We start from the raw sequence: 26,946 nt of genomic DNA on the forward strand, positions 1-26,946 counted from the left end.
CCTAATACTAAGCTCTTATTTTGACAAAGAGAAGATGGAAGTTGGAACATGATGAGCTCAGACCACTTCAGCCTCACAAGGCTTCGTGAAAAAACAGTCACCACCTGGATTTAACTAAGCAAATAGCCTCCTATTGGGACTACAGTGATTCATTAATGTCTCAGCTGGCAACAAGTTATTCAACCCTAACTGATGCAAGTTCATGTCAGAAGACACGTGGTCATGCAAACAATGCAACTCTGTATTAGAGGGGTCACATTATTGGCCTGTATTAAGCAAACAAAACAATCCAGGTAATTATGCCACATAATTAACGCTAAATTAGGCCAACACAAGACCGGTGTGACACTTTCTTGACCAAGAAGTGTACATTTAAACACATATTTGCACAGAACAACACACAGACTGCTGATTTTGCCTCTATCACTTCCATCATAAGGTCTTTAAAAAAGGATGAGGTTATGACCTGTAGTAAGAGGCGGAAAAAAATCTCTGTTTCATAACCTGCACATTTCTTTGTACAATTATCATTAGAATCCTAATTAACCCCATGCGGTTTGTGACAAACTCAATTTTTTTCCTGGGGAACAGTAACAAAAAGACAAGACTGTGGTTGTAGTAAAAATCAGGTCTTTTATTTCCTCGATCACCCACTTTTCTGCCCATATTAAACCTCTTATAAGTTAGATATTTACATCATTCAAGGCCCCTCACAAAATGCATCATGATTATTAGAAAGAAATATATTTACATTGTACAAAACATTGCATACATGATGATCTGTACACCAAACCCTTCTGCCCTTGCAAAACCAAAGGAAAAAAAAAGCTGTCACATATTCTTCATGTGTTGGCTTACCCACTATAAGCTGGATCACCCCCCACCCCAACAACCCCCTCTTTTTCTTCCTTTTCAGACAGAGAGACACAAAGTCACAGTCAACTGGTCAGCTACTCAATTACTTAAAACTGTCAGTAAGGCAGATTTTCATCAGTCACATCACTCCCCTCAACAAGTTTAAAGTGCTCTAAAGCATCTCAGCTGATTTAAAAAAAAAATAAATAAAAAGAATTCAAGCCCATGGAAATCAACAGAAAAAATAAAGCAACCAATTGAAGTTAATTAAATTCAGAGAATGAGCTCCTTTTACTCATGCTAGTGTGCATCTGAAAGCACTTTCTAGAAGGGAGTGCTGCTGTTTTAGACATGATACTGTGTGGGACATGGTTCGGCTTAGTCACACAACTGCAATAAGTACATAATAACAAGTGGCCCTTAAAAAAAAATCAAATACAATTTAAACACTCTTGAATGCAAATGTGAAGTGAAAAAAACAAATACAATTCATTATTTTAGTACTTTTAAGCCTGTTCAGCAGGAGAAGCTTTAATGAGATGACATCCTTTCCATCTCCTCGCCGCTTTGGCTCCAGAGGAAACAAGTGTGACAACATCAAGCAAACACTTTCAAAAAGCCACAATTTTGATAAGTAGAGACCTGATTCTTCTTTTTGCAGTTAGTCACAGATTTGGCTCACCTGAGTGTTTTCTCTCAGACAATCGGTTTTTTTCTCATTATCACACCTGAAAGCTTCATTCCAGTCAGTGTATGTACAAACACACCACCTGGTTAAACATACTCATGATGCTGGATCCTCCCTTGATAAAAAAGGTCTTTGGTACGAGAGCTAACCAGTTTGACTGAAGAGGTCTAATAAGAGTTCGTGTCATTAATCAATGTAGTGGTTTAGAAAAGACTTGAAACAGAAGAGACAGAGAAACGCTGTGTAAAAAAAAAAAAAAAAAAAAACATCAAAAAGGACAGAGCCAGAATTCACCATGTTTCCAGTTCAGTATTTCTCATTCTGAGGACCAGCAGCTTTAGCCTCCACAAGAACCTGTTCTCCTACCATTTGGAGTGTCTGTTATCATGTTTGACCATCATTTTGGGAGGTACGCTGACAATGAGTGGCTCATTATAATAACATGATTTTCTTAAAAAGAACAAAAAAAAAACAACAAAAGGACATTTTTAGTTTGTACTACTGACGTGTTTGTGGTGTGTATTCGTCAGTTTGTATGTCATCATACAATCACCTAGTGTCCAGTCTTTATACAGCCATTATGTTGTTCATCTCCCATTTCTGAGTAGTTTTATTGTTGTCACAGTCTGATATGAAGACTTTGTGTAGCAGATCAGAGCGATCCAGACACTTTCCTGTTACAAGAAAACAGACATGACATTAATGATGGTGATTGTAAATGTTTTCCCCCAACAACAAAAAAAGAAAGTGCTGCCTCTGAGTTCATTGACCAATATGGATCTATTCAAATTTTGAGTTTAACTAGTTTGATATTACTGTATATCTGAAAGAACTCTGAGTCAAAGTGGGAGCTCGTGCTACTGTTAGCTTGTGTTCCAGAATTTGAGGTTTGGCTTTGATTTTAGCAGGAACACAAACACAACAAACCTACTATTTAAGAAAAGGAAAAACGAACTCGATTTTAGATTTGTAAACACAAACACATATCTTTGACAATTGTGTTCTGCAATTTCAGGGAAAGTCTCTGGAAATCTTTGGTGAGAAACGTCTCACAACAGAGCAGAAAGAGACATGGATTTAGTTTGTGTGTGATTTCTTCAGCTACATCATCATTACTACAGTTATGGAAAAACTGAAGACTCCAGAAAGGATAATACTGTCCTTTAAAGAACAGCTCCACACAGCTGCTGCATCTTCTACCTACAGCCTACAACATATGTGCAGTTTCCACCTCCAGCAGATTCCAAACTCTGACATCATAGTTTCCTAATCTTCCTCATAGTGGTAAAATTATGACTGTCAGTGAAAAAAATTGTACCTGTTGGCACATGGGTGAAGCGATGGAGATCCTGAAGAGACAGAGAGAAACAAGGTAAGTATGTTTCTCCTTATTCATTCTAAATCAGATAGGAAAAGCTTGTCTTTTTCTAATCAGTGTGCTGATACTTCACATGTTTGAATAGATGTAGGCAGCGCAACACGAAGAAACAAAAAAACAATCCATGAGTGTGTCTCACCTTGAAGTACTTCCATTCAGTGAATTGATTCTGTTCACAGTGTGTGATGATGACAGCTGAATTATCATCTCCTCTGGTCAGGCACTGGTCATACTGCATCAGCTGGTTTGCTTCATTGATGCGGAACAACTACACACACACACACACAGTTTACACTTAAATAGTTTGACACTGATGGGCACTGATGGACACTGATGGACAACAGTAGTTGGATGTAATTTCATTACCTGGTTGCCCCCCATCCTGTGGCATGGTCCTATTTCCACATTTCCTCCATTTGTGTGCCCCATACTGTCAATACAGTAATTCGTCTCAAAGCCCCGAATCTACACACACACACACACACACACACACACACACACACACACACACACACACACACACACACACACACACACACACACACACACACACACACACACACACACACACACACACACACACACACACACACACACACACACACACACACACACACACACAGCAAGTTTCACGACATGATTGAAATAAGATGTCAATCAACCAGGCCAGATAGTGTGTGTGTGTGTGTGTGTGTGTGTGTGTGTGTGTGTTCTTACCTCTCCCCATTCTACATTTTTAGGAGGGAGGGGGTAGTGCAGTGGAATATCATATGCTATTTCCTCCATGAACCATTTGAAGCTCTTGCATTGATGATCCTCCCTGAAAAACAGGTTTGGCCAACAAACAGCAGATCAATCGTTTTACTAGATTCATTTTATTTAGTTTGTAATAATGTTATAATAGTGTTCGGAAAATAAGGCTTAAAGTTAAGGACTTCAGCCTTCAGAGAAAAGTATAACATTTTATGATCAGTAACTGATGTAGCATAAAGTGACACAAACAGAAGTGGCAGTTCTGATGACATAACAACACATTCAAAGAGCCCATGTTTATACAGTATAGTCACTTTTCTGTTTCTTAACAGTGACCCTACAATACTGTTACTGTAGAAATAATACACTTACTATAAAAAGTACACACCAAGTTCATTCCGTCTCAGTGACACTGAGTGTAACACTGTATATCTTATACACCTGTGGCTGCCGTTTGATGACTCTACCCCATGTTATGTAGCTATTCTGTTGTATAACTGCAGCACCACAACACACACAGAAGAAAAACAATGCAAACATTGATTTTAAGTGTTGTCTTCCTGTGACACCAATACACTGCGTAATGTATTTTACAGAGGTAAGTAACTGAGTACAATTCTTCATGTTTAGTAGAATTTTGGGGTACTTGTACCTTATTGGTGTATTTCATTTTACGTTTTCATAAAATGTGAAATTTTGAATGAAAATCTAATAACAAATAGGAGTTAGTCGTCCTCCTTCCACTGGCCCATAGAAAATGAAGTATACAATTTTTAATGGAGAAGGCTACTCAGTAGCTATCTGACCTCCTATTTTCCTATTATTCCTTATTGTCTTTGAAATCTAATCTCAAAACTCATTTTTATGCCTTTAATTGGTGTTTTTTAAGATTCTAATGTAACTAGCACCTAAACTTATTATGGGATGTTGTTTTTTGTCCAAGGTTGTATTTGCCTATGATTAGATTATTTGTATTATGTTTTTACACACAAAAACATGAAATTAATAGAAGAGTACTAACTTTTTCACATGATTGTATCTGACTGAGGTGGTTTTATCTGTTTCTTCCAGAACTTTGTAAGTTTAGCGATTAAGTCAGAACCCGCTTAAGAAACATTTCAGTGTAAGGGGATTCAAACTTAACCCTAAATGTAACATAATATTACTGAACATTTAGCAGGTACAAATGTTATTTTTATCATCAGAAATAGTGTAAAAAAAAAAAAAACTTATTGAAAAACAAAAAGTGCAAACGATTGCAAGGGACAAGCTCAAAGTAAAAAAATGTAAAGAACATAAATAAATACTAAGTATGCACATGTGTGGATTCAGTGTTGTACCTGAAGCGTTTAAGCTCACTGATGTCTCCATAGGCTAGAGTGAGAGTTTCAGGACGACTGGCGTAGAAGAAGTCTTTATATTCATCCCACCATACCTCCACCACACGTACATAGTTCTGTACACACACACACAAATGTATTCACTTAATATACTGACATCATATTATCATATCAATTTTCTAGGTGTCCTTACACATCATATTACACAGCAAGAGCAATGCACACAATGGGACTGTACAACTGGTTCTGAAACTGCAAACAAGATGGAACAAATCACTATATGTACACTTTACCTTCAGAGTGGGTGAGGATCCAACATGTGCAGGGGGAGGGTTGCCTTGCCATCCATGAAGTCTGTAGATATGGCCGACACGAGAACACGGAACAAAGAGCAGCTGGCCACCGCACTGCCAGATCTACAGACACATACTGAAACAGTCAATACTGCCCTTCAGCATCATCGGCATCAGTGGGGATAAACAATTCCATTTCTACCTTGTATGATATTTCAAAATTCTCTCCTCCCCATATTTGCAGTCCTGGATCATAAAGACCCAGCTCAAAGAAGTAGTCTCTCTCTATAGCGAAGAGACCACCTGCCATTGCTGGAGACCTACAGGTAAGAAGACAGGAACATCTCAGTGTAGCTTAACATTATTCTTCACATGTAAGGTTACTCTGTTTGCCAGACACTGTCACTGTAAATCAATAAATCCCATAATCCACAAACCCTATTTCCAGAACAGTTGGGACTTGTAAAATGTAAACAGCACCAAGCCAATTTTGAAACCAACCAACCAATGTTTAAATAATTGTCGATAGTACAAAGACAATATAACAGATAGGAAACCGGGGCTTTTTAAATAAAATGTGTTTTATATTTAAATATATATTATATTTATATTTGTTTTATGTTTCAAAAGGGACAGGGGCATCAATATACTGGAAAAGAAGTAGGAATGGGGTGGGGTTCAAGACATAGGCAAACATCTTAAGAATTTAAATTGCAAAGAATGTAGATTTAATTATCTATGTTTCACAACTTCATTGAAACAGTCAGAGAATCCAGAGAATCCCTGTTCACAAGGAACAAGGCCAAAATCTCTATCGACAATCCCAATCTTTTCACTCTCAGGCAGCACTTCATTTAAGGCAGACATGGAAATGATTGCATGGGCTCAGGAAGACTTTTCAAAACCATTGTCATTGAACACAACACTTGATGAAGTGGAAAACTGTCCCTTGGTCTGATAAGTCAAATTCTGAAATTCTTTTTGGAAGTGATGGATGTTGTGTCGTCGTTGCTAAAGAGGAGAGTTTGTCTGACTTGTTTAAAATTCAGCATCTGTGACGATGTGCTTTTTTAGATGTACTTCTTGCATCATTTCTCACTTTCAACATTTGATGCGTTGCCTTTGTACTATTTACAATCAAAGATAGCCTTTCAAAGATCAGTGGCTTTTGGCTCGTCCCTTCAGAGGTTGCCACACATGAGTTCTTTCACCATGTTACACTTGGTGAATGAGCACGGGCACCTGCTGGGTTTGGGATTTGAACCCACAGCCTTCTGCATCCCAACCCAATGCTCTACCACCGGGTCACCAGGGCCATCATTTTCTAAATCACTGCATTCTCTTTTGATTTGTATTTTACACAGAATCCCAAATTGTTCTGGAAAAGGGATATGTACCATAAAAACAAAATACTGACAGTCGCAGTATTAACAGCCCCAAAAAGAACACAGACAACCTAAGAGCTGACAGGGGAACAAAAGCACAAAGCACAAAGCTGAGAAAGACAGACAGCAACACAAGGTGGATGAATAAGTGGGTGGGGGAAGGTGGAGGTAATGGTGCCCCAGTCCGAACCCAGCTCACACCAGAAGTTTCCCTGCACCTCTGACGAATTGACCCACATAAACTGAACACGTGGCTTTTAGAATTCAGGATCTGGCCCTTTCAAGTTGCTATAGTTCAGGTGGGCTAAAAAGAGACCTTCCCAAAAATGGCCTTTTGTTACTGTAGTTACACTGAAAACACCAGAAAGCCGGACGAGGAGTAGAAGATGTGTTACAGCCTTCTAAATGAAAGAAATGGGCTCCACAGGACTGTGTGGTGAAACACCGACAGCAGTAGAGACACAAGAGCACAAACGTAGCCAGTGGACAGAACCATAGTAAGCTACTTCAAATCATAGTAAAATACTGTAGTTTTAGTATGTTAGTTGTCATACGCAGTGAGGGTTAGACTGAGTTATATAACTTAGCTTTTTTCAGACTTCCAAATATAAACATCCACAGCTCAATACTTTGGATTTTTAGTTTAATTTAGGTTTTTCTGTTGACAGCAGCTGGTTTAAAATAGGCAAATAGACATAACAGTGGATATAGAAAAGAATCACTGCCCTGACAAGCTTCTACCTTTTTTTTTTAAACAACATAGTTTCATTTGACATTAATTCAGCAAATATCAGCCTTGTCAAAGTGAAAATACATCTCCAAAAAGTACTGAAAAATAATTAGAGACATTAGACTGAAAATAACTGACTGCATAAGTATTCACCCCCTTTAATGTAACTCCCCTAAATAATCACTGGCTAAGCCCGTTTGTTAAACCTGAGTGCAGTGAACGTGAATGTAGTATAAATACACCTGTATGCAGAAGGTCCAATAATCGGTGAACCAGCATCTTGGCCAAAATCTACACTATGAAGAATTCTATCAAAAGACTCTTGAAAAGCAGGAGTCAGGGGGTGGATACATTTCCTAGTCGTTCATTATCTCTTGATGTTAAGTTAAATCCATCATTTAGAAATGTAAGGAATATGGCACATGCTCTACAAAGATTTCAATCTGCTGCACTCAAGAGGGAGACTAGTGAGGGAGGTCACCAAGACCCCCATAGCTGACCTGATGGGAGAGACTAGTTTTATATGTTTGTTTAATTTAGGTTACGTTGTACAGAACTGTTTGACATGAATTCGTTTGTTAATTTCTGTCTAAAATGATCCAGTGTCGTAAAAAGACAAAAGGGGAAAACTTCACGGGGGGTAATTCTTTTCTATACCCTCTGAAGGCTTAGTACTGGTGCAGTGAGATTAGACTGTCTTTGTCTGTGTTGTCCACATTAGTCAGGAGACATTGTGTTGGGTACCTATATGGTTCAGTCTGAGTTTTTCTGCGTTTTTTTTCTCTTTCTCCCAGAGGAACTCTCTTCCAGAGTATGCTCCAGTCCCAGGCTCCTCTAGCGAAGCCATCTTCGTCTCCTCCAGCCTGGGGCTCGATGTTGTACTGCTGACCGTGGATGGAGTCGATCAGAGGCACTGTACACACCGTTCTGACATAGCAGGGGCAGGAGCATGCACACGACATACATGGGGGTAGTGACACGTACATATTGGAAAAAACAAACAAACGAACAAACAAACAGGCAGTGCCAATAAAAACACACAGACGTAGAGCAGGGACAGAACGGGATACAGTGAAGGGCAGGACAGGTGGGATGAAGCCATGGGAGACACAAACAGAACAGGGATGAGTGTTAGCATGCTGGCTGTCATGTGTGTACCGGTAGGGCTGCGTGGTATGTTTTCTCTTGGCCTTCTCTCTCTGGCTAAGTGGTACCCTCTTCCAGAGCAGGCTCCAATCCCATGCTCCTCTAGCCAGGCCGTCCTCATCTCCACCCTGCTGAGGCTCCATACTGTACTCATTACCATCTATATAGTCTATTAGTGGCACTGTACATACTGTCCTACACACAGACACACACAGACACACACATACCTTTGTCTATAAGGGAATATGAGGATTAGCTACTTAAGCTAGTTGATTTTTGTTTCGCAAAAACCAGTGTTTCATTAGCTTTCACACAGGGACCCTGTATTAGATGATGTTCAGCTATACATAAACGATCTGTGTGAAATATACGCAAAATCTAAATCATTGCACTCAAACAGAGAAGAAGAGGCTGATCTGGCAATGTTGATCCTCAAGTCTCATTTCAGGTGAATCGTACAGATTGGGTCAAACCTTCCTCAAGCATCTACTGTGATAGTGGGACAAACCATCTAGGTGTGTTACTGGGAGAGATTTTGAGTTCTGACAATCATTAATAGTTCAAATAACCTTAATAGCTTCAAATCTTAGCCAACGCTTATCAAAGCTGTTGTCAGTTAAAACATCCGTCTCCGACTAATATTAATTAAAGCGTGACAGCCCTAAAACGTTCGTCAGGTTTGTTTTCTCCCTGCAACAGTCTGGAGAAACAGGAGAAACAACATGCTTATGATGTGAGATTCATTCATCTGAACAAGCTGGTTTCTGTAGTTCCAAAGGAAAAAGTAAGAGCTCCTCTCCAGCAACCATCAACTGCTCTTACATAAGTTTAAAATTCTACTTTTAGTTCTGACTGAGGATTTGAAGCAACATATTATTTACAAAATAACGTGTGCGAAAGTCAGTGGTCTGTTAATTTGTTCATGTGTGAAAACATAAATAATTTACCAAGATTTTAATGTTCTTTTGATATATAGAGTATTAATATTGCTTGTACCGATAATCATATCCCAAACATCTCATAAACTTTGGAATATAAATTTGGAAATTCAATTCTAGATCTAGTTTGGAGAAACAACCGACACACGTGCACCTAAACACAAATACGAATGACTGGGCTCTTGCTTTGTCTTCTGATACGGCCAAACCACAGCTGTGCTGATCAGACACATCACACTGGTTACTTCTACAGAAGTTCTTTGCAGTACATTTAGAGTAAAAAAGACCACTATCTAGACTGTGATCTACATAATCAGTACAGAAGCTAAGGGTACGACATTGATGATTATCTTATAGTTTAGTATGAATCAGGAATATTTCACTTTAGAATAAAAGAATTACAGATGTGTAATACTGACACTGATAGCATTTAGTAGTAGCAGTAGATTACTAGTAAAACATATAAATAATTGGAAGCTACTGTATAATTTAATCTGCTACTGAATAAATGAGTCAGCAAACGCACCACTGTCCATTTAACAAGTGAAAAGTAGCAAATGTATAAAAAGTGACGGCATGCTGAGTAAATAAAATTCATAAATAATAAACCAACATCTGTTGGGTGACAGCTTAGGCTCTCAGACTCATAGACAGGCTGAACAGGTGTGTGTGAGTTGCATTACCTGTCTTTTGAAATAGGAGCAATGAGTGGAGCATACCAGTTGATTCCAACCTCACAATGAGCATCCAGATAAATCAGCACCTAGAAAACATACACACGGATGTCGGTGAGGCTTCGCTGTACATGTGATGCTGCTCCTGTTTAGTCTCATTTACACCTTTATACTGAAGCTTCACAGTTTGAAACTGGATTTGTGTGTAACACATTAACATCGTGATAAATATTCACACACTAGTAACAGTAGCTGTGATAGCAGCAGCTGCAGTAGATCATGTGATACCTGTCCTTTAGTGGCTTTCCTGGCTCCTATGCTCCTGGCCTGGATTAGTCCTTCTCTCTTCTCATTTCTAAAGAGTTTTACAAGACCATTCCACTGCTTGATATACTCGTCCAAACGCTCCTTCAGATGGACTACACATACACAGACAATCATTGTCACTGTGACGGAAGTCTCAGTAGAACACCTCAGCATCATAAGAGTGACACCGCGTTACACACTGCTAACATTTTAACCTAGTGCATCACAAGGAGAGTAAGAGCAGACCCACACCAATGTTTCTATTTAGTGCACAGACTCAAACATATGGCCACTGTGCACCACTCTGTCATGACCTGTGTTGATTAACATCATGTTCAGCTATTTTAACCTTGCTATTAAAAGGGGCTTCACCATAGTGACAGAGGTGAGTAGAAAGCTATTCAGTCAGAAACACTCACTGAAATCGGACATTTGAATTGGTGCTAAATTGTTCAAGATCTAAGGTGACATGTTTTCCAAACCCTGTACTGTAAGTGAAGACAGCAAACCTACCTTTGTTGCTGAAGTCATCTATCATAACTATCTCAGCTAGGTATTGTCTGGGAGTTCTCTTGATGACACTGTGGACAGTTCTCATCAGTGTGGACCAGCCTTCATTATGGAAGACTATCACCACACTGGAGGTCAGCAGTCTGTCGTCGTAATGCCAGTACTTACACCTGCAGAGGAGGCACAGGGCAACAAGCAGAGGTTGTTTACATTCATTCAGAAATGTTACAGGTTTCCATCACAAACATCTCTAATTAAACTTCGGGTCACAGTGCTGTAATAATCAGAATCTTATTGGGTCTAAATGATTTTGTTAAGGACTGTTAACTAGTCTTCTTCAAATTGAGAAGGGCACTGGCACTGTGGTAATACAGCAATGTACAACATTGTATTGATGAGTGCTGTTCATTGTGTTATTGGCTTTAACGGCCATAAACACGCCAGCACGCGTTTTTTCGACTGAGACATAAAATATCATCATCTAAAATAAATGCTGCCTTGGCCAGTTCCCAAAGTTGGTCTGGGTGCCTGCAAACACACTAACTAAGACGGTGACTGGGGAAGGGTGTCGTTTCCCCACTAACACGCTGGAAATGCACTGGCTGCTTATTAAACTCAACTTTCATTGTATTCACTTCAAGTTCCAGATAAGCTCAAACATGGTCAACTGTCGTTCAAACACACAGCCACATTTATGGACACACCCTTCAGTACACATCCTCTAATGAATGGTTAACTGACGTGAATGATTGTCTGACAGATTATATTATGCATTGCTGTTTCCGTCACATATTTCATCTAAAGCACAACATTATTACAGCTGTTTGTAGAGACCGTGGACTACGTTTCTCTACACATTAAAACCAGCAGTTTTCTGTTGGAAGATACGTGGTTTTGGTGTGTGTTGTCTTGCTTATTGCTGGATGTTAGAGGATGCAGTAAATAATCCTGGAAACACATTGGAGCTTGAGACACATGCATGTTTCATTCAGGTGGAGAACTGGCAAACTTGTCTGATTCCACAAGAAAGAAAGTTTGTTCTGTGGGTTGTGTCAGTCATGCTTCACTGCCTCGTGTGTGTGCCTGGCCTTAAGAACAGGCTGATTACCTGGTGTTCAGGCGGGTTTAGTGCTCAATATATCAGATAATCAAGCAAGCGTGTACGTGAATGTGCATGTGTGTTTGTTAATATCTGGAAAAACAGGAATAAATGTGACTGCTTCACATTGACTGAAGCTCAGACATTTCTCAATATATTGAAACCGTCCCTTCATAAACAGGGTGAACGTGTTCATTAACTCAACTATCAGACAGTACTGGGTAACACCACTTATCCTATGACATTATGTTTGTTTTACTTATGTGCTTGCATTATCTGGCAATACTAAGTCAATGTGGGTCACAGGTGATCTACACCTGAGCAGAGTGTATGGTCTCAGGCTCGTCGTCAGTATGAACAGCAGTACTTACTCTTCATGCCGTATATCACTGATGGTTCTGTCCAGTGAGATCATATCACTAGCCACCATGTTGAAGCCAAATTCTTTAATAGAAGCCTGGGCCGAGTCTTTGTACTCTGGACCCAGTACAAAAGGCTTAGCTCCCTCTCCAGGACCACCGGGGACCCCTGGAGGCTCGGGTTCCTTAGTCTCAAAGTTTCCTAGGATACCTTTCTTCAGCACAGGGTTGTTGTAGGCGTGTGTGTGAGGTTTGAATGTCACATACTGCTTCTGGATCACCTGCTTCTGGTTAGGCTGCTGGTCTGGGTTCTGTGGTTTATTAGCCGCTCCTGGTGAAGACAAACAATTGAAAATAAAGTTACAATTAAAAGTATACCTCATTTATTTTGCCATAAAACAGCATGCGATTTTAAGATTTCTAAAGTGAGAATTACTGCTTAGATTTTTGTTCAGTGTTATACAACAAATATACACCACAGAAGTTAGTCTGAGTTTTTTCTGCTTCCTGGTCCATTTCAAGGTTTGCGTAACTTGTGTACTGTAACCAAAAAGTGTTCTGGATTCACTTTTCCATTTGTAACTGTATTTCTTATTCCAAGCAAAGCCATAATGTAAAGCAGTAAAACATTTACATGCACTTAAGTAACCAAGGTACTTTGGGACGATCCAGCTTTTTCTCGTAATCGGAGAACAGCATTTACATGCACTTAATTAAACCTGGTTATTGAAAGTCCATGGATGGAGCAGAAGAGTAACCTGACTTCTCCTGGCACATGGATATTACCTGTATAGTGAAAAAAACACTGCTTCTTTCATTCTTTCATTCTTTTTTCTGGCTTTGTTCAGCGGAGTGACAGGAAAAGAAGGGAAAGAGACACACAGCTGATCCCGAGCCCAAATAGTCTGACATTAGAAAAATCTGCATTGGAAAGCAACTTATTTAGACTTTGTGTAAGTTAAATTTTCTGTCACACTTGAGATGGATTTGGGTTTTAAAAAATAAAATATATGAGAAATAAATTTAAAAATAAGGCAACACCGCTCTTTCAGTCCTTAACTCAGCTGCTTGTTCCGGAGTTCTTCAACCTCAACCACTATTTCCGAATACACCTTTCTCATTTTTCCAAGAAAGCTGATTGTAACCTGGGTACTTAGGTCCATGTAAACACACTGAATACCTGAGAGTTCCACAGTGGCTATAGTGTGAACAGAAAGAGGACTGAGGCCCTGTCAGAGCTGAAGTGGACCAGAACCAGCTGTTTAGCAAAACGACTTCTGCAACCCAGCTTGATGATCTACTCAATGAGCCTCCAGCCTGTTCACTATTTCTTAAGCCTGACACTTTCTATTAAGTTGCCTTCATATGAAACAGGGTAAAATATTTACGGTCAGAAAACGGGTATATTTCTATTCAATATGGGTATTGAATAATCCGACTTGTAGAGATTTACCCTAATACTCACCTGGATTTTCCTAACTCTGTCAGACTGTGAGTGAATTACTCAGTGTGCAAGACTCAGATGCAACAACCACTAGTGACATGTAGGTGATTTCAACAGCACTTGGATTCAGTTTCTAAAGACACAGCACTGGGGTTTAACAAGCAACAAGGTATTGCTGCAGACGCACAGGTTTAAACCTGCTCTAAGCCCTAAACTGCAGCTGAAGTAATGACAAAACCATTATCACCATTTCTACAAAAAAAAAAACGCAATATTGTCCAGAGCCGATTGGGGTTTTTTCATTTATTCTCCTAACTGAATTTTGTTGAAGTGAACCAAACCAACCAAACCAAAAGAAATCTCTATATAAATATACACCAGAACCTGGCAGGTCACATTCCTAGATAATGTAAGAGCTAAGTGGTTTTATGGGATGTGTGTCTCTCACCATTTTTGAGTCTGATGGAGTTCAGGTCTACCTCCACCCCCTCCACATGAGGCCAAGGCACCACAGGCTTAAACTGGTCTGCTGGGTCTCCTTTGGGCAGCAACTTGTCTCCCTGCATGAAGGGATAAGACAGTGGTCGATTAAGCAATGAATGAAAAACAGCAAACAATACAATTACATGGCTATGGAATAACTTTGAGGTCGAGAGACATTATCCAGGAGGATGAAACAGCTGGTCTGTCATCAAGCACTGTCACACACCTCCAACGGTCTACACAGCTTTTAAAGCTTATTATTGTGTATTTCACAATTTGAAATGCTCTCAATAAATCTCCACGCAGGCAGTTTGTTTGTTGTTGTAATGTCCACATTTAAAGGATGAATTTGAAAAGGTCTTAAGATTTGATGGGTTTGCTCTTGTCAATAACTACACAGAAAAAAGTGTTGGGGGTATATTGATGTGTTTACTGACGGCAGAGCAGGCTGATAGTCAGTGTTGTTACCTCACAGCACTGCTTTGTAGGATGCTATCACTGTGTTATATGCACTGAGTGATTAAGACATCTACCACATAACTAACATGGTTTAAGTCTCAATCTGGAGACCTTCAGGTGGGTTTTACTGCAGCTAGAATGGGACTTTACCCCCACGGTTCAGTTTCCTTTCCCTCCAGCCTACATGGGAGGCCCATTTAAGCACTCAGGAGCTAACTCAACAGTCAGAGAGGGTGGGTGCGTTTGATACCTTTAATCGGCTGAAGGTAAGAGCCGTCTCTTCTGAGTCATTAGCATAACAGAAGAGCATTAAACACACACCCAGGAGCATAAACACAACTAATCATCTCAGAGAAAAAAAGCAAACATGTTAGCTCCAGGTTAAAGTTCACTTAAGTTCCTGGAGTGGAAACCCCTCTTTGTTCTGGTTTCCTGTCTCTCTACATTGTGCACTGTCAAAAGCAGAAAAGTCTCAAAATATAACCGTTCATGCTTTAAAGCAAATCCTGTCCGTTGTGACACGTTTTCCATAGTAAGAGGCAACACAGTAGATTTTAAAAAGTTAGAGCCGAAAATCACTCGATAGTTAACTCAATACAATAGTTTCTCATTTTTGACATTTGACATTTAAAATGCTAAATGTCTGCAGGTACACTGATGATCCCCATTAATGCTAGTTGTTACCATATTGTAAGGTTATGAGAAAGTTTCATCACTTTACATGAAACTACATATCAATTAGGCCCTTTTGTGTTTTTTTTCCTTCACACTCTCCACGTACACTGGCAGCAAAGTGTCACATACAGTGCGTTCAGAGACATCAAGAGACATCAAGAGACATCAAGAGACATGTCTGTGTTAATTACAAGCACAGCTCCGCCTCTAGAGACGCAAGGCACAATATGGTGACATATGCGGATATGTATCCTGTTGGGAGACCGTGTAATGCAGGAATGGAGCCTTTGCAGTAGCATTAACGTGTAAATAAAAGTACTATAGTAACGACGAAGGATGCAACTGAACATCCAAGTGTCTATTCACTGCATCGGGATCCAGGCAGCTACTGTAGGAACCAATCTCCATGACAACCAATGTAGTAAAGCTAATGAATGAAATGTTGTTCTCAAGCATGTTATATAACACATGCGTGATTTTACTGGAGCTCATCTTTCACCTTTACCACCCACAGACATGTTTGTCACAGCTACTGTTCTTCGCATTTTAAACGCTGCGTTGGAGACACGCTAACACTCGTAACACTCGCCTTCGTGTACTTCCCACTTTTAAACACTTAAATGGGTTCAATGGTTTGCTGTTAACTCACCCGTTTCGCAAAGGGGTTGTCATCGTTCGGTTTGGGTGACAGAGAGGACCAGAGGACCACCAAACCAAGAAACGTCCCAATGACAAGCAGGCTCCGCAGAAGGAATCCTACTTTCAGCCTCATGTCGAAAGCTCTTCCAGCAGAGAGCCAGACTTCCGACAGCTAACCGAGCTGCTAAGCTAGCTGCCCCTGCTCGTAGCACGGGCTAACTGGGAGAAGGCAGCTAACAGCTCGCCTGCTGCTGGGGTTCTAAGCGTTGAAGTTTGGACAGCGAGCCAGGTGGAACCTCGACAATCGGTAGATGTACGGTTTCCCCCCCCTCCAGCGACACTGTGGTCCTCTGCTCCTGGTCTCTGAGTTGACAGCTCTCTCTCCCTCTCGGAGTCGCGGCTGCTGACTGCTGCTGCTCCGCTTGGCTCTGCCCAGCTGACGGACACACGCCTGTAGCACGTTCACTAAAACTACTCAAGCAAAAAATATCGCTTAACGTAGGAAATGTTTTGTTTTTTTAATTTTTGATTAACTTCCGAATTGTAAATTTGCAACGCGTGTCCCTCAGTTCGCGAAGCAGCTCCGCGTGTCGCAAAGCCGGTTGGAACTATTGAAGGATATTAAAGCAGGTATTACTGGGTGTGGGGACGTTTTTCTGGTTCTTCAAACCACATCTGATGAATGACGCGTGGCCCATTTATTCTAAGGGCTGTTTGTCATCGTTGTAACATCCAGATCTAGAAACCTTTCAGTGACAACATGCACAAAGATGACTATAAAATAATGACGGATAAACAGGTGGCGCGGAGAAGGAAATAATGTGAATAATGAAAGAGACAAGTGAAGGATTGGTTCATACTTTGTGCTACAGGTGAATCGTTTAGACCTCACAGCATCACTTCTTCTTCTTTTAGGACGTCGCCGTTCCTTTAGACAAAGGGCTCCAGGAAACACATCAAGCACCACAACAAGACTAACAAGTTAGAAACTACTTCACACACTCCCTGACTAGATTTCTTATGTTTCTAAATCTGCACGGTAGAGCATCAAATGCAGCCCATTGGTGGAATGTGCTCACAAACTGTAGGAGTTTGAGGTATTTCAGCAACTATACACTACTTTATTACACTTTAAAGTATGATGCTATGTTTATAGATCACACAATCACTCAATAGTAGGACTAATTATTAGTTGGTAAATATTGAAATAAACATTGAATGACTTCTGTTTTTGAAATGTGATGATCTGCTGCTTTTCCTTTCACTTTCGACAACTTCCCTCTGCCTTAAAAAAGAGATATTTGAACACAAGGAAGGTTTATACACTTAATGGCCACATCGTTAGCTACACCCGTAAAATCTAATGCAATTACATACAGCAGCTTGGCCATAAATTCTACTTTTACAAGGTTCTAACATGTCAAAACTAGAAAGGTGATAATTCTACCACGTATTTATTATTGAGATCATAGTGGCCACAGTCGTACTGGAGTCCATTACGTTAAAGGGTGGTTCTAGTGTTTTGGCCGCCCAAGAATGAAGGGGCCAAAACATTAGCAGCACCTGTTTGAAGTGGCCAGTGAGTGTCAGGTTCGAGCTGAGATACTCCTCCAGATGACAACATCTGGAAGCATTTTAAGTTAGAAGCTGACAGACAGCTTAATATGGGCAAGGCAGAGGGAGCTTCTTATGATTATTTAAATGTAGTCATTTCAATGTTTGGACACACTGAAGCATTGTGAAGGTGTCACTTTGGGCAGCTCTCATTATTTTCACAAACAAGCAATTGCCCAGTCAAGGTTAGATTAATTCATAATTTAATAAAAAACATTAATTGTAGACCAGGGGTCACCAAGCTTTTTGAAACTGAGAGCTACTTCTTGGGTACTGATTAGTGCGAAGGGCGACCAGTTAAATACACACTTTTGAAATATCAACTTTCCTTTAATTATATGTTATTATTAATAATTCATTAAATTAATGATATTCATCTATGTGAAAACGCGGATCATGGTAATGATTTCTCACAATAACTATCAAATGTGATTTAAAAAAGAAAAGCGACCAAAAAAATTAGGTCCAGCTCATTGGTAAGTGGCGCTTTGGTTGAGTTATTTGTGGAACAGGCCCGCGGGCTACTGGTGTGGTCTCCAACCCCCCAGTTGTTGGTTCGATCCCCGGCTCCTCCGGCCACTCGTCGAAGTGTCCATGAGCAAGACACTGAACCCCAACTTAGTTGCTTTCGGTAAGTGTACTTTCAGTAACTGCACGGTGGTGTGTGAGTGTGTGTGTGTGAGTGTGAATGGGTGAATAAGATCAGTGTAAAGTGCTTTGAGGGCCAATAGGTAGAAAAACGCTATATCAGTGCAGAACATTTACACTATGGTAGGACTGATCTGCTTAAAGGTACAAACATTTTAAAAGTAAATATCTGCTGTGAGAATGGTTCACAGGAGACAGCACTTCCTATTTTTACTAACAAAATATTTTTAAAAAATCTAAACACCCCCTCCACAGCTGATGAAACCGTTGATATGAATTATTTTTTCACACTATAAACTGTGTTATTACAGTCTGAGATGGACTCAACTAAAAAGTCTACTGGTTACATTTAAAGGTTTAGCAAACCCTTAGAGTTACTCTGCCCTGAGTTCACTGCTGTGCATTGCAGGACAGGTTAGATTATTTATTTATAAAGATTATTTATTTGCATTTACAATGGTTTGTGAGGCCTTGTCGAATTTTCTCTATTTCTCCATAACTCTTCTTCTGAGATCTTCAGAAATCTACTTTATTTAAGCCATGAAACTCTTCTACAAACCTGGATTGTCAAAGTTAGATTACTCCTACACTCACACCTGATTTCATCTAATTGATTGACTCGACTCTAAATTCCCGTTCAAATGAACTGGTTCACATAATTGTGTCACACACAGGTATGTAAAACCAGATAATGTTTCTCAGCAATAAATGAAAAATAGGTTGTTTTTGGTCTCATTTGTTTAACTGGGATCTCTGAACTGCCACTCACCAATGTCCTGTAGAGAAAGAATCTTTATTGTCGTCAATAAGCACATATACATATTGCAAATACATGTTACTAGGATATGCTTTCTCTGCATTCAACCTGTCCCCCTGGGGGGAGCAGTGGGCAGCCCAGGGACCCCATGCTGAGTGTCTCACTCAGGGACCTGCTCAGGGACACAGCTGGTGGGCAGGCTGGGATTTGATCCCGGAAACCTCGGCAGACTTCTGTCCCCCGTCCTGCTGCTCCTTCCAATACACCAACATGTAACAATATTTGGATCCTGAGTGACTTTCAACCAGACAATTACCTGATATCGTAACAGTGTTATGTCTTATTAAAACAGGAGGAGATAACTGCTAATTATAGCAACGTAAAGACATTGTATGAATTACCAAAGTACAGTGTGCAGTAAAGTAAATCTCCTGTATTTTGATGTCAACCAAACCACATAAACCAGTGTGATATGTTAAGATGAAATGTTCCTCCACATTTTGGAAAAATGGCATTCGAGTCCAATCTGCTGCATGCATGCACATCATCCTATGGGTGCTCCAGGTAGTGAGTGAGCAAGGGAGGGAGTGGAAGGAGGGTGAGTTGCTTCAGTCTGGATCGACCAAGCAGATTCCTGATCTGAAGACGGCACAACTGGCAAAGTGTTCTCGGAGAAACTAAAGAGAAAGAGAGCGACACACTCTTCTGGTTGCAATATAGCTCTGCTTGAATCTCAGTCCTTCTCATCAGCATGGAAAATCACTGCAGCACAAGTTAATGCATTACCTTCAAATGCCAGCAGCAGCTGTTGTGTTTTCCCACCAGGTGGCGCCAGCTCCACAGGTCGCAGATTGTTACCGTCTCTGACGTTGACGTCAGCTCCATAGTCCAGCAACGCTGCCACCTGATCAGCGCTATCCTGTCTGACAGCTGCATGCAGAGGACTGTCACCTCCTCTGCCGACATTAACACTGGCTCCTAGAGAAGAGCAGAGAAGAGGAAAAGGTTGTTTTCAAACACATTTTGAAGTAACCACCAAAAAAAAAAGAACTCTTTGGATGATTAGCTTACGATATGGTACAAGGTTTCTTATATAGAGCTTTTCTCTAACGCGCTTTTACAACATTGCTTCTCATTTACCCATTCGTACACACTCACACACACACACCGATGGCAGTGGCTGCCATACAAGGTGCACACCTGATTGCTGTTTGGTGTCTTGCCCAAGGACACTTCAACACATAACCGGGAGGGACCGGGAATCTAACCACTGAACCTGTGGTCCGTGGTAGACTGCCTAACCAACTGAGCTACAAGAATATCATTTACACCTTTGATGATTTTGACGGTCTAGAAAACCGAATTACGAGTTCAGTGTCTTCATTTTACAACAATCTGAAGCTACATTCAGACAAAAGAATGATGTATTTTTGTAGGCAAATATGGACGTTAGCATCTCCCTGGTTGTCTCAACAAATAAGCCAATGAGAGTCATCCACTAACATTTGGATTACTGCAGAAAATAAACTTCATGTCTAAGAAAAGGTTATGATAACTACACATTTTGTTCAGAATGAGAAATTTCACAGATGCCACCACTTTTATGGTTTTGATTCCTAAATACAGTCACCAGAGGTTAAAACCCAATAGTAGGCTATAATAAAACTACACCATGGTCACATGTTTAATCTGCCTGAAAACCTCTACATTCTCATTTAGCCACTTGTTGGCAAGCGCCTTTCCGTAGACATGGAGCTAAAAGAAGCCTGAGTGAGGTGTTTACACATGGATTTTATCATAGAATTAAATGGGAAAATCTCTTGACCTTGTACTGTACTGGAAGTGCAAAAATGCTAATGCTCCCAGGACAGGGGCTAAACTAGACTGGCTACAGGTGGAAATGGCAGTGAGTTCGGCTAAATAAGACACACCTCTGTGCAGCAGAATCTGTGAGCAGGCTGTCTGTCGATTTACACAGCTCATGTAGAGAGGAGAGCCCAAGTGGGAAACTTCATAATCTGGATCTGCTCCATGAGACAGCAGAGACTCTACACACTGGCCATGACCTGCATGCATGCGCGCGCACACACACACACACACACACACACACAATGGAACATTAGCAAACACCCAACTCTTCCAATTAACAGTAGTTAAACATTGTATCTTGAAGAATAAATGTAGCAGCCTTTAGATGATCAGATACATCCCACAGAAGTGAAAGGACTCTTTCAAACGAGGTATTTGCATGATGGGCAGAATGAACTGCTGAGCCTCAGCATCCTGCACACAAGCTCCCTGTTGTGTGTATTTACCTCTTTTGCAGGCTTCATGTAGAGCTGAAGGGAAATGTGTGTGTGCTGTGCGTGTGTGTGCTCCATTCTGCAACAGCAGTTCCATACACCCCACACTTCCAGATGCACAGCAGTTGTAGAGAGGAGTGACACCATCAATGGTGGCAGCATTCACCTAGACACACACACACACACACACCAAGAATAGTCAAACAATCACAGTATCTGCTACACACATATATTGTTTAATAAGATGTTTTTGGGGGAGCTGATACAAAGTACTTACATTAGCTCCTGCACTGATCAGGGCTTTGACACAGGCTACATGCCCTGACAAACAGGCCTCGTGTAGAGGGGTCACATGATTGATGGTCACAGTGTCGACGTTATATCCCTGAAAAATCAGCGTGATGTAAAAGAACTAAATACTTTTGCTTAAGTACATGTTGGAGTTATTTATACATTAATTCCAATAGTCTTTATTGATCGATGGCTTAACTTTGCAAGCTAACCAGAAGTATGTAAAATAATTATAGTTATTAAATACAAATCATATTATAATCAAAATAATAAGAGATCAGTAAAATCAGCTCAATCATTACCAGCTGCAACATTATAGTGATGAACACATTATTGCATCAATAATTAAATCCCGTATTATCATACTGTGCACTCACACACCTTAGTTTTGTAATTTTCTTTAAATAAAACAAGGCCAGTAAATTTCTGTATGGATGTTACTTTCAGCAAATTCCATAAAGACACTAACACCAACATTGAACTGTGTGTGCTAACTGTAACATCTGTAAATCAGGAACCTAATACAGGTCATTCTCCTGTTACAAACAGCATCACTTTCACTGTTTCTGGAGTTGACATTCATGTTGTTTTCCGAAACAAATAAATATGCAGTAAAATAAATCATTTTAGCTTATGATAAAAAAAATCAAATTGTTCCATAACATAAAGCTACTGAGCTTGTTATTTACCGTTCGTAGTGTTTGTAATAAAGGTTTGTAATGGGTTTTAAGATTGGTGGGATTGTTGACCTTATCTCTGTTACCACATTTAGGCAGTGAAGACATTATACACATTACACAACATTTCCCAAAGTACAGGAAGATACGCAGAACAGCAGACATATTATCATATATTAACTAAAACTGTCCATGCTCCCAAATCAAATTGGATTAAATTACTACACTTTGCTATTAGAAAAACTTAAAATAAGAAAAAAAATCATCTAAACTCAAAACTTTCAGATATTTAATGACATATGCGTCAAATGATCCTGTGCAGGATAATGAAACAACAGGTGAAAAACCACAGCAGGGTCAGATATGGTCTGTTTAGCTCCAACAATGCACTTTGCTGCTTTTATATCTACTATACAGTAACATGTTGTCTGGATGCTCTGCAAAGATTAAGTTGGGCCTGTGTAATGTTGGCTGCTGTCTTTATGCTCTGTAGTTCTCTGGGGGCTATTGTAGAATAAATGTGACTGTACGCTCCGCTGTAGAAAATAAAAAAGCCTGAATGCTAAAGGGACAGGAATTTAACGTGTGACTAAGTGTGAGTGTGTGGGTCACCTGGCCCAACAGAGTGTGCAGAACAAGAAGTCGCCCCTGAGAAGCTGCTTCATGGAGAGGGGAGCGATCCGCCCAGGACCCTGGAGATGCACACACACACACACACATAGGAAGACACACAAAAAAAAGGAAGTGTTGTTAAGGTTCAGCAGAATATTTAACTTAACTCCAGAAACTGAGTTGTAGTTTTACAATTCTGTTTCCAAATAGGTTGGAACAATAGAACGCAGTGATTTGCAACTAATTTGAAACCTAGTTTTAACTGTAAATACTATAAAGACAACATATGAAATGTTGATTTGATTGAATGTTTGCTCATTTTGAATTTGACACTTATGGGGTTGTAATACTTTCTGCTGCCTGCCACTGAAGTTGGATGTCAGAGGGTTTCTGATGTGATCTGTATCGACATGATGTCAGGACGAGCTGGATTAAACCTGCTACATACTCTAACACCTCTTCATCAAATACTTATTTAAATATTACTGAAAGAAAACATTTTCTCAACAAGCAACGTAAAGACATTATGTAGCTACACTGGTCCAAAGAAATACTGCCCACGTATTATACAGATGTCTGCTCAGTAGAAATAAGAGTCAAACAAGAAATTAAAGCACATACAACTTTTGAAACGGAAACATGTTTTCCAGTCAAAATCTCTCAGGCCAGTGTTCGTACAAAACCACATCAACATGAACAGACCGTGTGCACCTCTTCAACCAAGTGCAGAATAATTATTTTGTGTCTTTCCTCTGTATCAACGTTGGCTTGACCCATAATGCCACCGTGATGCCCCTCACCAACTCTAGTCACATGACCCGTCCATCAAAATAAAAGCTTTTACAAGCCCAAACACTTTTGCGCTTCACCCACAGACCTAGTTACAAACACATTTTAACAGTTGTAGGAAAGAAAATAATTCTGAACTTATAACAGAGCCACAATAATAAACATTTCAATAAACATGTCTTTCAGACAATTACAGACATAATATTGGGCATCCAATAAAATCAGACTGAGCACAACGACAAAAGACACAGAGATCTGGTCAAAGCACATGGACGAAGGTGACAGATAAGTGGTACAGTTTCATCACCAGTACTACGAGTACTGCTTCCTGTGGTTATATTTAGTGCTAGTGAGTTCTCTCAACAGCTGAGGCAGCAGCGACTGCACCTCCGTACCGACACACACAGTCTAATCTGCAACATACCCATATCTCCGTCTCCCCATGGCACATCCAGCCACTGGTAGATATACGACATCTTCACGAAGACGAAGTGAAATGAACTCCACACATGCTTCTTGTCACAGTGAAGATCAGCTCACACGCAACACTGCAAATACTAAAAATAACTGCTTGCTAGCTTAGTAGCTCACTGAATGACCAGCAGCAGGACAGAATGGCTGCTTTTTCACAGGGAAAGCATCTTATCTCAACATCAAAACTACTCTGCTTAACTCAATGTCACTCACTGACTCAAACACTGAGGCTGCCAAGAGAAAACCATCTTGTAAAATGTCTTCTTCTTCTCCTCTAACCAGCTACAGAGGCAGACAGCTATACAGCATATTCCCAAGGTCTGTGAGCTCGTTTGCGTCTCAAGCCTCCTCTGGGTGATACATGCGTGCAGCCATTTTGCAAACGTTGGGAGCAGCAACAATCTGCACCTTCACCATCGACACACCCACCACCTGTCTGAATACGACAAAGTCACAACGTCATCTTTAATCTGACTAATCTTTAACTTAATGGAAAAGTAAACATCATGAAATGCAGTTTATACAGTTTATAGGACTGTTCTAATGTGGTTCTGTAACTCTGGTTCTCTTTTTTGTGCAGCCTGCATGACATCTGTGAGAACTGGTTTCTCACACAGGCTGCTGTTTCAACATGTGCTGCAGGAGGTTGTGCACCAATCACAGGGTTGTTGGTTTGATCCCCTGCTCTTGAAGTGTCCTTGAGCAAGACACTGAACCCCAACGTAGTTGCTCCCGGTGAGTGTTGGCCAGCTGCATAGCAGCAACTGTATGAGTGTGTGTGAGTGTGTGTGTGAATGGGTGAATAAGAAGCAGTGTAAAGCGCTTTGAGCACCAACAGGTACAAAAGTGCTGTGTAAGTGCAGAACATTTATCATAACATGGACCATTAGAATATCATTAGAGAAATTTGCTTTTATCAATGCATGTTTATGCAATTCTATCTATGATCTTTGTAGATAAATAGGCAGAATCTTTGTAAAACACTTATTAATATTCAGAATATTTTAAATGTAATGCATTTTAATGAATGTTCCAAACGCCCCTGCAAAGCTTCCTGCTGCAGCTGCCACCAGGTTTGGGGCCATTGCAACCACTGACTTCTTCTCTTCAAAGACACATGTTCAGTTTATTATCAGCTATAGAAGTAATATAAATATAATATAAGTATATCTCTGCTCTGCACATTGTAACTGTGCTGGACATGAAAAATGTTTGAGCAAAGACAGAGGAGCTGCAGGAGGAGAAAACAGTAAAAAGTACTGTACGTGGTGGTTAACATTGTAAATTCACACTTATCCTAATCATAATAACAATGTTCAAATATAATCGTAGCATCAGGACGTTTTTAACAGTTTCACAAAGATATTAAAATATATATATTTCAGTCATAGGAATTCGCTGTGACGCCAGCAGTGTACCAACCTTGGCTGGTCAGAATCCCCCAGCAGGCCCTCTTGCGCCCCCGGACGTGTTGGGGCTGTTCTGCGGGCTCAGCGGCTCTTTTCCGCGACCCCTCAGCGGCTCCGCTCGGACCCTCCGGCATGTTCCCACGGTTCACGCGCTCACAGCTCAAGACAGCACAGGACTCAACAGCAAAGCGAGAGACAGGCTGAGCGCTCGAGATCGACAGGAGCGAGCTGATTGGTGGAAACACTTTGTTTGCTTTTGTGCTCCGTGCACGTGATCGTTTCACATGCGCGCACACGTGTCATGGAGCGAGGCTATTTGTGTGCTGAAAGTTCACAGATTGGAGGCTTGTTCTGGCGCCGCGGTGCTGAGACACTAGTCACTGCTGATCACAATCACTTTGTGAATCTACATTCTTTCTTACTTCCTGTCAAAAGTAACTGGTTGCATTAGTCGTGATGATACTTTTAAGGGTTCGGGTCTAAAGATGGTCAGTGGTGGAAACAGCTGATATTTGCCACCACAGTCGCAGACGGCTCATGTTTGCTGGTCCTGCAGCTGGTAGAAAGGCCCCACTGAGAAGCGTTGCACTGTACGGTGCCTCTGTGATAAACAGCCAAGACATTTTTAAAGCTTTTATTTTATTTATTTTTGTTGAAATTAACCAATTGGTCTGTTCTGGAAATGCTAGTGGCCCCTGGACTTGAGGTTGCTGAAGATGTTTCTCATCGGACTTATGCAGAGTCCTGTGTATTTAAATGATTAGTGGTCTTTACAATGCTGCTTCTCATTCACTCATTCACACACACACACACCAATAGCTGCCGTGCAAGGTGCTCAGTGGACCCACCGCGAGCAACTCGAGCGTCACTGACCTGCATGAGGACACTTTGACACGTAGCCAGGAGGGACTCAAACCACTGACCCTGTGATCCACCTGCATGACTGGGTTACCGCCTTAGCTACAGCCTTTAACCCATCTCTGTTAGCTTGTCTTAACTTTTAGGGACTTTATGTTTACTTTGCCTAAGCGGCAGCAGTGGCTCAGTTGGTAGAAAGGCAGCCCACCCACCGTAGGGTCCAAGATTCCTGCCCCACACCTCCCAACCACATGCTGAAGTGTCTCCGGGCCAGACACTGAACCGCAAACAGCCCGTCCCCAGCCGTGCAGTGCTGGTCCCAAGCCAGGTAGAAATTGGGGAGGGGTGCGCCAGGAAGGG

General features: G+C 40.7%; 2 protein-coding genes across 5 annotated transcripts; both read right to left on the reverse strand.

Moving 5' to 3' along the window:
• Nucleotides 1–613: 613 nt before the first annotated feature.
• galnt7 (UDP-N-acetyl-alpha-D-galactosamine: polypeptide N-acetylgalactosaminyltransferase 7) lies at nucleotides 614–16,925 on the reverse strand. 2 transcript variants are annotated; one of them, XM_067498840.1, is made up of 15 exons: nucleotides 16,165–16,925; nucleotides 14,347–14,458; nucleotides 12,467–12,785; nucleotides 11,000–11,166; nucleotides 10,469–10,599; nucleotides 10,190–10,269; nucleotides 8,581–8,763; nucleotides 5,510–5,627; nucleotides 5,308–5,430; nucleotides 5,015–5,130; nucleotides 3,639–3,741; nucleotides 3,288–3,386; nucleotides 3,061–3,189; nucleotides 2,862–2,892; nucleotides 614–2,217 (listed from the first exon to the last, which is right to left on the reverse strand). In XM_067498840.1, exons 1-15 carry the CDS (start codon nucleotides 16,285–16,287, stop codon nucleotides 2,111–2,113), a joined length of 1,941 nt encoding a protein of 646 aa, XP_067354941.1. In that variant the 5' UTR covers nucleotides 16,288–16,925; the 3' UTR covers nucleotides 614–2,110. The 2 variants fall into 2 exon arrangements, with proteins under 2 accessions (XP_067354941.1, XP_067354938.1); XM_067498837.1 differs by lacking the exon at nucleotides 8,581–8,763 and adding an exon at nucleotides 8,167–8,349 and having other exon boundaries at nucleotides 16,165–16,918.
• Nucleotides 16,926–19,190: 2,265 nt separating this feature from the next.
• On the reverse strand, nucleotides 19,191–25,975 carry LOC137124147 (ankyrin repeat and SOCS box protein 5-like). Of its 3 annotated transcripts, none has more exons than XM_067498841.1 (7): nucleotides 25,742–25,975; nucleotides 23,057–23,136; nucleotides 21,754–21,861; nucleotides 21,489–21,642; nucleotides 21,105–21,239; nucleotides 19,960–20,151; nucleotides 19,191–19,850 (listed from the first exon to the last, which is right to left on the reverse strand). In XM_067498841.1, exons 1-7 carry the CDS (start codon nucleotides 25,860–25,862, stop codon nucleotides 19,723–19,725), a joined length of 918 nt encoding a protein of 305 aa, XP_067354942.1. In that variant the 5' UTR covers nucleotides 25,863–25,975; the 3' UTR covers nucleotides 19,191–19,722. The 3 variants fall into 3 exon arrangements, with proteins under 3 accessions (XP_067354942.1, XP_067354943.1, XP_067354944.1); XM_067498842.1 differs by lacking the exon at nucleotides 25,742–25,975 and adding an exon at nucleotides 24,270–24,714; XM_067498843.1 differs by lacking the exon at nucleotides 21,105–21,239.
• Nucleotides 25,976–26,946: the final 971 nt, after the last annotated feature.

The sequence above is a fragment of the Channa argus genome, chromosome 3, assembly GCF_033026475.1.
Source record: "Channa argus isolate prfri chromosome 3, Channa argus male v1.0, whole genome shotgun sequence".
In the NCBI taxonomy this organism is placed as follows: domain Eukaryota; kingdom Metazoa; phylum Chordata; class Actinopteri; order Anabantiformes; family Channidae; genus Channa; species Channa argus.